This window comes from Meles meles, chromosome 6, assembly GCF_922984935.1.
Source record: "Meles meles chromosome 6, mMelMel3.1 paternal haplotype, whole genome shotgun sequence".
In the NCBI taxonomy this organism is placed as follows: domain Eukaryota; kingdom Metazoa; phylum Chordata; class Mammalia; order Carnivora; family Mustelidae; genus Meles; species Meles meles.
The window spans coordinates 139,243,080-139,256,436 of record NC_060071.1 but is presented as its reverse complement, the minus strand read 5'-3'; the positions used below and the strand labels follow the sequence as shown (position 1 = coordinate 139,256,436).

Below are 13,357 nucleotides of genomic sequence, written 5' to 3'. Positions count from 1 at the left end.
GACTTGGCTGGGTCTTGGAAGTGTTGGCCTCCTTTCACACACAGACTTCTTCCATCCCTCCATTCATTCTTTCTCCCTCACCAGCTTCCCCTTCAGAAGTCCTTCCCTGCTCCTCAGCAGCCCCTTACCCTAGGCGGTAGCGTTCGATGTACTTACGTCTTTCCCACACCCAGAGTCCTCAGCGGAGTGCGTGTCTGTCTTTCAGCTCATGACACTGAGAGGCTCAGTCCTGGAGGATGCCATTCCCTCAACAGCCAAGCACTCGACAGCCAGAGGACTGCCCCTGAAGGAAGTGCTGGAACATGTGATTCCTGAGCTCAACGTCCAGTGCCTGAGGTTGGCCTTCAACACTCCCAAGGTCACGGAGCAACTCATGAAACTGGATGAACAAGGGGTGAGTTTGACTTCTGGAGGAGGGCATTCTTGCTGCTCAGATTAACTGCTAGGTTTCCAGAATACAGACCTCGATATTTCTTTTTTGACAGGAAAAACTGATACCATTTATGACAAAGGATAGTCTCTTTGCAATTACTCATTTTCTCCTTAACTCTCTGAACATTTCTCATCTGATAAAATTTTCTGTCTGAATTGATAGATACAGTTCTTAAACTGTGTTCAGTATAAACTCTTTCACTATAAAATCTTCCATAAATGCAGTGAATTTTTCAGATACTGTAGGAATAAGTAGTAGTAGTAACAAGAGGCTCTGTTTTAAGTGCTTTAAATGTGTTACCCGTTTTATTCTCCCAACCCCATAAGAATGGCACCATTATTATCCCCATCTTAGAGATGAGGACCCTGAGGCTCAGGAGATTGAGTATAGGCCCAGGTTCACACAGTAAGTTCGAAGCCTGTGCTGTTAGCCACCATACCATGCCGTTCTTAATCGCTTTAGTTTTCAAAAGTCTATTTATACCACCGAAGATGTATGCTAGCCAAGATTTTAAAAATCTGTGCCCTAATTAGCCACAAAAGGAAAATGCTCAAGATTTTCTCACTTCCAAACTTCCTGTACCTTAGTGTGTGGCCATTTGGTCAAGATGCAGATGGTTGATAGGATAATCCACACAGAGACAACAAAAGGATAGAGAACAGAAAGTTATGCTCTGGAAAATCCACTAACCAGGGATGTGCCCACATTCTGCTTGGAATAGTTTGAGCATCTGGGCTAGTTGTGTTAGATGCTGTATTTATATACTCTGACTCTCTCTTTGAACATCTTTGAACATTTCAGCCATATTACATCCTGGCGCTATGACTAATTATAGCTTTACTATTGCAATAAAAAAAATTCCTCCAAATATAAAATTGGTCCACTTATTGAATGCCATTTTATGAACAAATTTTGATGGCATCTCCTTAATTAACCAAAAATTCCGACAGTGTTAAAATGACTAGGAGTTTAAAAAAAAATCCATTTTAAGGTGTACCCTTTTAAGTCAGCCAGGAGGTAGGGATATGTTAGGAGCCAATGGCTGGACATGACTTTTCAAACCAATACCCTCTCTGTCCATTCACTTTACTTGTCAGAGAGCTCAGCCGATGTCTGTTCTGTACATAGATTTCAAGTAGGCTCTGCGTGTCCACGTTAATAACATTCAAATCAGGCACACTTGGAATGCTTCGGAAGACCACTGATGTACCAGTAAGCTCAACTGTTTGGGGGCTGTTTTCTAGTAAGTGTTCTGAAATTCAGTCTAACAGAGGAGGAATAGAAAAATGAGGATTAGGTTCTACTTTATGGATTCAGTCTTTTCAGTTACTATGCTTTTCAAGGAGAATTATATTTAGACACTGATAATGTAATCACAAATTGAACATTCTAAACCCTACATTAGAATAGGTTATTTGGTAGAAGGGAGGTATTTTTTGCCATTTTTCTGTTGTTGTACCCATATTCAGGAAAAAGTGGGTGCCCTGATTATATACATCTTGTGTGGTCTCTGGCCCATCTTATGCCCTCTGTCAATGATGAACACTTTCTGGTCCCATCAATCTTATCAAAAAGATAAGAACGCTGTTTAGTGAGTTTAACTTAAAGCTAAATTTATTTAATTCACAAAACTGCCCATGCTTCAATTATGGGCTGCTTATTCTTCGGGGTTATTAAAATATCCTTTCCTTCATAAATTATTGATGATAATATGTGTTAGTTGTTTCTTTAATGCCTTTCATCTGAGAAATTAAAATTTGGCAACCTAGGGTAGTCTCCCCAGTTTTATTTTGGACATTTTACTAGGCAGTAAAACCCAGAAGTTTAAAGCCTGCTATTCTAATCTACAGCTCTAAATCTGGACTAAGGAGCACCTCCCCACACCCCACTCCTCCCAACCCCCAACTCCCTTGGCCTCTGTCTTTTCATTTCTATCTCCATAGCGTTCAAAGCCAGGATTGTGCTGATAAAAAGCAGATGACATGCATACTTGAGCGTTTAGTCTGGGGAGTCATTTTTTTTTTTTTTTTGGTAGGAAATCTCATTAAGGCCTTGGAATCATTCTGAGAAAATGATTATTTTCATGCGTTTATATATACAGATTTTTAAAAAGAAATGCATCTAAGTGCAGTGGATTACACAGTTGAATCATTGCAAAGCATTTTCTGTTTCCGTCCATGTCATCATTTTTAAAAATTTCATACTTTGTACATCCTTACATTTTAAAAGATTCATAGAATGATATCAGGAAACTAGACTCACTGAAAAGAACTTCTAGATCTCCCCTTTAGTTTTATTGAAGCAATTCCTTTAGTATCTTTTTTCCTTTAAACAGAATACATGATTATGCTTGGAGAAAGAAAACACTGTGTGCTTGCTTCATTGTGACATTTTGCCTTTCAGATCTCTGGCGCTTTATTTTTTCATTTTACCACTTCTAAAAAGCTGAAAGGAATAGAACAAATTAAAATTATATCTGTAATATATGAAAGAAAGCATTTCACAAAAATATAAAAAATGTGGTTTTCGTTTGATTAGGCTAATGTGTTTGTGGGAATTGAAGGTGTTTTAATTTCTGAGGTTTTAGAAAATGAATATATGCTTTTCCACATTTTATATGTGACTTCTCTGAGCTTTCACATTCTCCTTCCTGATACCTTTTTGGGCTCTCACTATTTATTGATGTCCATTTCCATTGTCCTAGACAGGGCAATACCCTACCAGTGATTTCACACTGTCAATAATTTAGAACAGACTGTGACTCAGAAAATTTGGATCAGTTCTGGATTTAGTTTATCCATCTTGGTCCTAGCTAGACCTTCACTTATTAGATAATTGAGAACATCATTTATGATAAAAATAAATTAGATCAGCATGTATGTTTACTTAGTGCACTGCCGTAAGCATGTTAGCACGTGTCCTGACTTACTCTTACAGTGCCCTGCACAGGGCTTCTAATTATTGGCCCATTTTACGCTTGAGAAGATTGAGACTTTCAGAAGTTCTCAGTGCTGTTTTCCCTTAATAGTCCTGGCCAATGGGTATACACATTTGCAGAATACTGCCCTTTGTTTTTACGATTTGCAAGTTTTTATACTTCTGCATGTCTTGAATTATTTAGATACTCAAAACTGTGCTGTAAAATATCAGGAATTTCATGATCTCTTCAGGCCAACTTTTAAATAATACAGCTAATAGTTAACTTTTAAATTTGCCCTGTCAGAGCCATTTTCTTCATCAGTCACTTAAAAACACCTTTATCTCATCTACTCTGTGCAAAGGGAATGGAAAGCCCCTGTGCTGGGCACATGATGTGCTCCAAAGAACTATTAGCTGTGGTTGATAATGATAAAATATTAGCTTGTTAGTGGCCCGTTACATGCACTATCTCATTTAACCTTTGTGAGCATCCCATGAGAGCACTGCTAGTACCGTCCGGATAATATGTTATGTTCATGGTCATAGGTAAGCACAACTGTTTCAAATCTAATAAATACTTATTGAGAACCACTCTCTGCGGATTGTTAAATACTATGGAGAATAAATAGGCTAGTAAGACACAGTCCTTACCCATGAAGGAGACAAGGTCATAAATTACTATAATGAAAGTCAGGTTTAATATAATGAGTATAATAAAGAGAATTGCAAACAAAGAGCAACGGAGGTGCAGGCCAACAGGGCCAAGCCATGACTGATGAGGCCTGTTCCCAAGATGGGCCATGGAAGGGAGGAGGGTTTGCTCAGGGCGGTGATCGAGACCCAGAACAGTAAGAACAAAGCACAGAGGGATGGAACCAGAGTGTGGTTACAGCAGCGGACAGCCTAGCTGCACAGGAATGGGAGGCATATTTAAGAGTAATAAAAATAGATATTTTTTTTTTTTATTGAGCAGTGACCAAGCCAGGCATCCTGTGAAGCAATTTACATGAATTATTTTAATTAGTCCTCAGAATCCTTTGGTATCTGTGCTGTTATTGTTCTTTTTCTACAGACAAGAGCACTGAGGCACAAAGAGGCCAAAAGACCCCACCATTCACAGTTAGGGTCTGGTGGCAGCCGTCCTGAGTACAGGCATTTGAATTCCAGAGCCTTCACTCTTACGCAGTGCACTGAACACCCTGTCTGGAAAGACTGCTCCAAGCAGTACTGCTGCTGGCTTCGGCGTCTGGTATTAAATAGAACATATTAAATTACAGTTGCCAGTTTGCAGTAGAGAGAATCGGTAGTCCTGTTTCATTAGGAAATGTCAAGTTTCATGTACATGGTAGTGGTTTTACCTAAGTGAGTATCTCCACTGTTTTTCTAGATAATTATTAAAAATGCAAAGAAATGAAAATATTTATTGGGCTTTCAATTCCTTAAAAACTTATCCCTCAAGTTATTGAAGTTAAAGGGGAAAATGATCATATCTAATTAGGCCTGCAATATTTATTTCAAGAAGAAATGTTAAGGAAAGAAGCAAATGTTATTTGATAATGAATAGCACTGATTCTTTGATTAAAGATATGGATGAAATTCTGTGCTGACAGAGGATATTCATTGCCACGTTGCATTATTTTATTGAGGATAAATGAGTTTGACCAGCCACTTTGTTCTTTGATTCAGGCAGCCGGATTTAAAGAATGAACCATAAGGAAAACATCTTTCCCAAAACCCCTTTTATATGAATGAAGCTTTGGCAGAACAATTACCATTTCTGAGATTTTATTCTTTTAGATTATGATAACTGCTAGTGCCCAATTAAATTCAGATGGCCACCACTTTGGTTCTAAACCACTCATGGACCTATTATGTCTGTTATCAGGAGGGAAATACACATGACCATCATCAGGCCAGAGGAAGAAGGCAGTGACATTTGTAGCTTTATTTCATCTCTTCACAACTAATCTGCCCTGGCTCATCCATGCTCTTGTGCCGGGCTGAGGATGGGTTGGATGACTGGTTCGAGTCCTGTCCAGTGGGAAGATTCTCTGATTATCCCAGCTGATAGCAGTGACATTTGGAAGACATTTGGCCATGGTGGGACTGCAGTTTGCAGGATGGATTTGAGCATGGTAAAGACATGCAGTGAGGATTCTCTGGTTCACTGTCCAAAAGGGTAATGCAGTGCAGATATTTCAGTCTTGTCTTTAAATTGTGGATTGTGTTTTAAATTCAGCTTTAGAACAAAAGTCTAAACTGGTTTCTTTCCTACGGGACTTAACTAGCTAATATCTTCAAATGGTGCAGAAATCAAACTAATTATGTTTACTTTGAGGGATCCCATTCCTACTCTGTTCTATTTCCTCCCCTCTCTTCCTACATAGTTGTTACCCTTTTACTAGTTTCTTATATAGTCTGTCTTTCTTTATACAGATACCATCATATATGCATATAGAGTCTTATTTCTTCCTTGTACAGAATATAGCATGCTGTGGACACTTTCTTTTTCACTGAGTAATGATTTTGGAGATCTTTCTATATCAATATCTAAGAAAGCTTTCCCATTGTTTATATGGCTACATAATACTCTGTTGTGTTGCTGTACCATAATTTATCAGTTTCCCTTATTGATGGACATTTGGATTGATTCCAGTCTTTTCCTATTACAAACAATGATGCAATGAAGAGCCTTTTTCTATATAATAGAAATTTGTCTTAATGCCAAATCAAAACCAGGTACATTTATTATCAATTTAATACACAATATGAAGCTTTTTATTTTTGTGAGAAATTTTGCACATTAGGGAAGATTATTGCATGTTTGTATAAAAATTTTTTATGTTACGCTAAGGTAAAAATAGCTTAGAATATGTCTATGCACAAATAAAAATAATTTTGACAGCATCTCAGTCATCTTTTTAAAATAACTTTCCAACCAGTATCCATGTCATTTTTAAAGTGATTTTATTTTTGTTAGTACTTTCGAATGAGGATTAATTTTCTAATGGCATTTTTTGCCCACAACACTGAATTTTTCCAGTCTCTTTGACATTCTTTTTAGGGGATAGTGTGGTGATGAGTCTTTTAAGAAGTGGTTAAGAAATTCATCATGTTAAATGCTATAAGTGTGAATGATGAGGATTTTGAAAAATGAACAAGGTCTTCATGTCCAAGAATGATGGAATAGTTTGCTGCAGACCAGCTTACCCAGTGAGAATAACCAGGAACACTGGACAAAATAGTTTTTAAAAGTAAGTTTGTACTTTTGCTTCTGGAAATATGGGGTAGATCAATTTTTTGCCCATTCTTCCTGCTAACTAAAGCTAAAAACCTTGTGCACTGTATATAGAGCAAACATAAAATGAATTTGCAAAGTGGAGCGAAGGAGCCACATTGGCTAAGGATCGAGGGATTTGAGGAACAACAGTGGTTTATTCATTATAAAAAGAGAAGTAGGGAGGAACTTGCTCAACTTAATGAAAAACACTGGCAGCTTATATCCTGCTTACTGTGAAAGACGTAGTGTTCAGAAGGCAAGAACACTGTCACCATTGCTGTTGAACATGATACTGGAAGTTCTAGTCAGCGCAATAAGGCAAGAAAAGGAAAAGAAGAAAAAAACTGATAAAGGAAAGAAAAAAAGGACAGATAAAGGAAAGAAAAAAAAACTGTCCCTATTTCAGTGACATGGCAGTCTATGTACAAAACCCCAAGGAATCTACAGAAACTTTCTAGGATTGTGGAGGTGGTGTTCAGCAAGGTTGTAGGATTCAGCATCAACTCACAGTGATCAGTTCAGTAAGTTTGTTTCTTTTAATTGAAGTGTAGCTGACACACAATGTTATGTTCGTTTCAGGTGTGCAACTCAGTGGTTCAGTGAGTCTCTGCGTTATTCTGTGCTCACAAGGGTAGCTGCCATCTGTCACTGCAATGCTTTGACAGTACCAGGGACTGTATTCTCTGTGCTGTACCTCTCCTCCCCATAACTTACTCTTTGCATAACTGGAAACCTGTACCTCCCATTCCTCTTCACCCTTTTTGTCTCTCCCACACCCCCCACCCCACTCTGAGCAACCGCTGGTTTGTTCTCCGTATTGATGGGTCTGTTTCTGCTTCGTTTGTTGGTTGGTTTCAGATTTCACATATAAACAAAATCGTATGGTTTTGGTCTTTGACTTATTTTACTTAGCGTGATACTATTGAGGTCCATCTGCGTTGTTGAAAATGACAAGGACTGAGTAGTATCCCATTGTATATATGTACCACATCTTCTTTATCCATTCACCTATTAATGGACACTTAGGTTGCTTCCATGTCTTGGCTATTGGAAATAATGCTGCAGAAATAATAAGCGTTCATTTATCATTTTTAATTAGTGTTTTCATTTTCTTTGGGTAAATGCACAGTAGTGGAATTAGTGGCTCATATGATATTTCCTGCTTTAATTTTTTTAAGGAACCTCCATTCTGTTTTCCACAGGGGCTGCCCCAATTTGCATTCCCACCAGTAATACATAAGGATTCCCTTTTCTCCACATCCTCATCAACACTTGCTCTTCCTGTGGTTGTGATTTTAGTCATTCTGAGGTATTATCTCATTGTGGGTTTGACTTGGATTTTCCTGATGATTAATGACGTTGAGCTTCTTTTCATGTGTCTCTTGGCCACCTGTTTGTCTTCTTTAGAGAAATGTCTATTCGGGGTCTTCCCTGTTAAAATCAACCATTTGTTGGGCTCTGAAGCCTAAAGAAAAGGTAGAGGCCGGCACAGGTTTCTAGAGTGCCAAAAGAGTAACTCTCACCGTGGATTTTACCCAACAAAAATATTCTTTAAAAATGTAGGGAAAAGTAATTTATAGTTGGGGGTGGGGTAGGACAGTGATCATCTGAGTTGATACAGGGATGGGCTACAAACAGGAACCAGGTAACTCGGAAATGACAGCAATTTTCTGTATTTTGATAGTGATACCTGGCGTATTAGAACTTATTAAATCAAATGGATGCAGTTTGCTGTTCAGAAATTATATGCCAATAAAGTTGATCTAAAAATTCAAGGCAGATTTCTGCTTCTCGCCAAGATTAAGAAAGAGGGACTGGATTTACCTTTTCATCTGAAACAACTTAAAAAAAAAAACTGGGCAAAACAATGAAACAATGGTTTTTAGGATTTGGGACATTAGGCAGCAAAGGACAGTGATCTCTGGGAGGTGGGAAGCAAGTTAAATGGACAGAGAGATCACACCAGCTTTCTGCCTGAAGAGTTTGCAGACTGCGGTGCAGGGCTGGAGTGTGAGGGGCTGGGGGGCGTCTGTGGAAGCCTGGCAGTCTCCCAAGTCAGACTTACAGCTTAGTCCAGGGAAACCAAGGAGGGGGCAGCGTTTATAGAAACGAGTACTAGGAAGTGCGTGCCTTTGAGTAAACCGCTTGAGTCCGGGGTGAGAACCACCTTCCAGGTTTAGGGGGACAAATCCTCAGGCTTCCCACAAGGCCAGGAATAACTTCTGCCTCCACCAAGCCAACTGGAGAACCTCCTAGTTCCCATGGCAGAGAGTGCTCTCAGCATGGTTTTGCCTCAGTAGTGGGGCAAAATTATCCTTAAGTTAAACATTACTGTTGTACGGCCTAACAGAGTTTAAAAGCAAGAACTGAAAGGATCAGACTACTTCAAATATCTGTATCCCAGAGCAAAGCTCAGGCCCCCTCACAGCTTCATGGCCCACAGTGTGAGAACCGCTGCACAGTGAAATACCATGACTCATACTGACGGTTTGAAATTTCCAGATTAACTCAAACAATGTAAAGATTGTATAAGAATTTGAAAACTGGCTTATCTCGTGGTCTTTGCCGCCCCAGTAGCCTCGCTGAGGCCGGGACACCAGGCAAGAAGAGGTGGAAATGCAGAACTGAGAAGTTGCTTACTCAGTTGTGTTTCTGTTGCGGGAGGGCTCTGACTTTATCATTCATCCTTCCAGACACTCAGGGCTCTGAGTATTTGTATTTGTTTCTTTGATTCTGTGTTGAAGTTTCCACTTTATTAGAGGAAGAGCAATTTTATCTACTGTTGGTTCCTAGCTCTGAGAGCCCATATCCCTTTGGTGGGTTTTAAGGACACTTTGCTTTATTGAGATTCAAGACCTTCATGTCAAATATAACTTTTGCCCCATTGGATTGACCATCATTCCTTGTTATTATAGAAACATTGGTGGGGGTCTAAACGCTTCCAGAAAGCTCCCTGTCAGCCGTTGATATGCAAGCATGGGATCGTATAGCATGGCCCTGAGATTATCCAAAGTGAAGATCCCAAACTGTGGGTAAAAACATGCCTGTTTCCCAGGATGGTTTCCGGTGTCCTCATAACTCTATTCTGAAAAGGACACGGAAGGATTATACACTCATGTATGTAAACCCGTACAAATGTGTTTGTGTATGTCTCAAAAAAAAGAAGAGTGCTGTTTTATATAACCTCCTAACGACTCACAACCCCAAACCATAGCTCCGCCTCGGTTTACATTTGCTCTTTCTCTTGAAATGGTCCGTGTTCTATTTACCTCGCTCCTCTTCTGCAGCTCCTCTATTTCTGGCAGAGGACAGGGTTGCTAATGAAGGATTGCAGGAGCCTGCGTTCAGAGAATACCACCTACCTGGATTTAATTGCAGTAGAAACCACGAATACAGTCAGATTGTCACGTTAGAGGATAGAGCAGTGACATTTGGCACAGTTTCAGACCGGAGGAAACCTGACATTCGAACAAATTTCGTAATCCTCTTAAAGGCTCCTTCTTTTCACAAGCAGCAGATGCCAGTTTGTTCTCCAAGCTGCCGGTGGAGTTCACCAGAGGATGAGAAATCCATCATAAGGAGGAGGCACACTGTCTCATTGTCCTCGGATTCGGCTCCTCCAGTGGTTTCGGGGGAAGTTTCCTTACTTCTCTCTGTAGTGAACTCCTTTCTTTATAGAAATGAATCCTTTTGAATTTTGCACAGTGAAATCTTAGGCCTTTATCTGAGAAGTTTTAAAAAGCCATCCACAAATCCAGAGTCACTCTGATGCTTTCTCTTGAACAGGATGACTTTTGTTTTACATTGTGGCCTGAGAAGGCTGATCTGGGAGGCACAGAGCCAAACAGCAAATAGCTCAAAACCCCTTCCTTTCTCCACATGCCTTCATCTCTTTGATAGCCCTTCCTGCAGGGAGACAGTAGAGATCTGGCCACATGAAGGACTTCTTTTGTAGTTGACACAGAGCCTGCCACTATTTTTTATTTGTTGAGACTTAATAGGATAGGTCCTCAGATTAATTCTAAGGCCCAGGTGAGATCCCTACCTGTGGGAGTCACCCTGCGGACATTAGCCACATCCAGACACTCGAAGCAGGCCGGCTGGGAGAAGGGAGACATGTCAGCGGCGTGCAGGAGGTTTTATTCTGACATCTTCTGTTCCGTTTTACCTACATGTGGTATATAAAAAAAGGAACTAGGTTGAATGTGTTTCTGTCAGTGATTTAAATGAAGTAGAAATAATGCTGTTTGGAAGATTGCCATGATTACTCTATCTGGTTGTTTGCAAGTTTCCGACTTGGCACTTGACCTTTTGCCTGCTGGGGTCGGTGGAGCAAGGGAGAGTCACTCCTAGGAGCTCTCCTGTCTCTGGGGGTCCTCCTAAGGCTGCGGTGCTTCCTCCTCAATGAGGTAGTGTGCTGTGGAGGGAGGAAAGCAAGTGAGAGTGTTGCCCCGTGACATTTCCTCATTACTGTTCTGAATCATTTGGTTTAGAGAGTTAGAAAGAGTAGTTCAGGTTCACAGTCCCTTATGTAAAATGGTAGGGGCTGGGTGGGTTTCAGAATTCAGAAATGTCCTCATTTTAGAAGGACAAAAGAATATATTACATAGGGTAATATTCCCACTGGGGTCCAAGACAACACCCACAATCACATTAATATTTCCACAGGGGAAAATGTGAATATTCATATATTGTGGAATGAATTGAAAGTATTTATGTCAGCCTCATCAAGTGATACTGCCACATGTGTTTGCCTAGATTTGGTTTTTACCTTTCATCTCCAAAATTGCCAATCAGGGGCTGTGGATTCAAACCTGGCTGACTCTCGGTGGTACTTAGGAGAGCCAGCACCCAGGCTGTGGTCTTGTGCCTCTTCCTGCTCCCTGGTCACTTGCTCTTCCAGTCTCTGGCTCCGCTGATCTGTCGCAAAGGGATAATATTTGCTCTATGGGCTGTTGTGACACCGAACAGGGATTTGGCGTAGAGTGGGTATTTGGTAAATGTTAGCTGTTACAATTTTTCCTCTTCCCTTTCCCCTTTTGCTTTGGGAGATGAAAATTGACGGATGTGCTGGCCGCACTGTCACCCTGGAAAGAGGCCAAAGCAGTAATGGAGTGTTTCGATTTCACTGGGGAATTAAAAGTCTGAATTTTTATACTGAAAACTAAATGTCTTGGGACGCCTAGGTGGCTCCTTCGGTTGAGTGTCAGGCTCTTGGTTTCAGCTCAGGTCGTGATCTTGGGGTCTTGGAATCCAGACCCAGATTGGTCTCCTGCGCTCAATGGGAGTGTGAGCTTCTCTGGGTCCCTCTCCCTCTGCCCCTCCCCCCTTCATGTGTGTGTGTGGGCTCTCTCTTTCTCTCTCAAGTAAATAAATCTTAAAAGAAAAAAAAAAACAACTAATGTCTTGTTAAATGGCTAATATCACCATAAAATTTGTTTGCAGAATGACTAGACTTTTCAATGATGAGTAAATATTTTGATTAATGTTACATCATATTTAAATCTCCTGAATGATTTGTTTTAACTGTCTTTGAGGAGGGAATATTTGCCACTAGCTGATTTGCCATTATGAAACCCCTTTTCAAGTTTCTATTCAGGCACTCATCGTTTAGAAAAAATATTTGAAAAGTGTATTGTTGATGATGTTAATGCTCTGACAAAGCTATAACTGAGGTTTATACTTTAGTATATTGAAAAAGTGGCATTGGGATTGAAATCTTTTCCAGTTTTACCAAAAAAAAAAAACCAAACCAGGCAAAACAACAACAAAAAACCCTAAAAATTCACCAGTATATTTATGGGCTTTTTAGTGTGAAACAATATTTATTTTAAAGTATCTTTTGTAAAGTGAACCCCTGCTTTTAAATTTGTAAAGACTTCCCCTTTTTAAAGGGGGGAGATGATTAAAAAAGAATTACCTTTTGTTGTCAAGCTGTTTTTTAGAGTCTCATTTTGTAATCCATTCAGAGAAATTCCCAGAAGTACCAATCTCTCTTCTAAGGGTGCATGATCTTGTCGTACAGAAAGTGTTAATTCATTTTCCTGGCCTTTTCTCTTAACTTGTGAAGATGACAGGTATAAATTCTCATTCTGCTGTATTTTTTGGATTAGAGACAGAAGAATTAAAACAGAAGGATTTCAAGAGAAGAGAGACGTTAGCTTTCTGACGGGCCTGTGCCCTACAGGAATTAGGAGCATCGAAGTGGGGCATAGTGGACCTGCCTGCATTTACGTGCCCTGTACTGCCTCTCTTCCCAGCTGAACTATCAGCAGAAGGTGGGCGTCATGTACTGCAGAGCTGGGCAGAGCACTGAAGAGGAGATGTACAACAATGAGTCCGCCGGCCCGGCGTTTGAGGAATTCCTTCAGCTCTTGGGAGAACGTGTTCGGCTCAAAGGATTTGAGAAGTATCGTGCACAGCTTGACACCAAAAGTAAGAAATACTTATACTCTCCTGCTAGGCTTATTTCCCTCCTGCTGCGTTGATGTTCATCTGCTAAATTGCCCATAAAACAACATTGCCATTTCCTGCAGAACACTGCTGCTGAGAGGGGAGAAGCCAGAGAGGGAGGATGTGGCACCAAAACAACTGAAGACTGTAATCAAAGTATCTAGGATTGGACGGGTAAAAAAAAGAAAATCGTGTTATCAGAAGTGTTGACGGAGTAGTAGAGCCGTGGGTGCAAATCATGCAGGATGGCTCCTGGATAGTGTTGCACAGAT

General features: G+C 40.2%; 1 protein-coding gene across 7 annotated transcripts in view; it reads left to right on the top strand.

The window, feature by feature from the left end:
* The window catches only part of SIPA1L1 (signal induced proliferation associated 1 like 1), a 398,364-nt gene that overhangs the window by 281,751 nt on the left and 103,256 nt on the right, over positions 1-13,357 (top strand). For all 7 annotated transcript variants that reach the window (XM_046008524.1, XM_046008528.1, XM_046008527.1 and 4 more), the window contains 2 exons: positions 206-394; positions 12,893-13,067. In XM_046008524.1, coding sequence (XP_045864480.1) covers positions 206-394; positions 12,893-13,067 — 364 coding nt within the window. The remainder of the gene's footprint in view (positions 1-205; positions 395-12,892; positions 13,068-13,357) is intronic.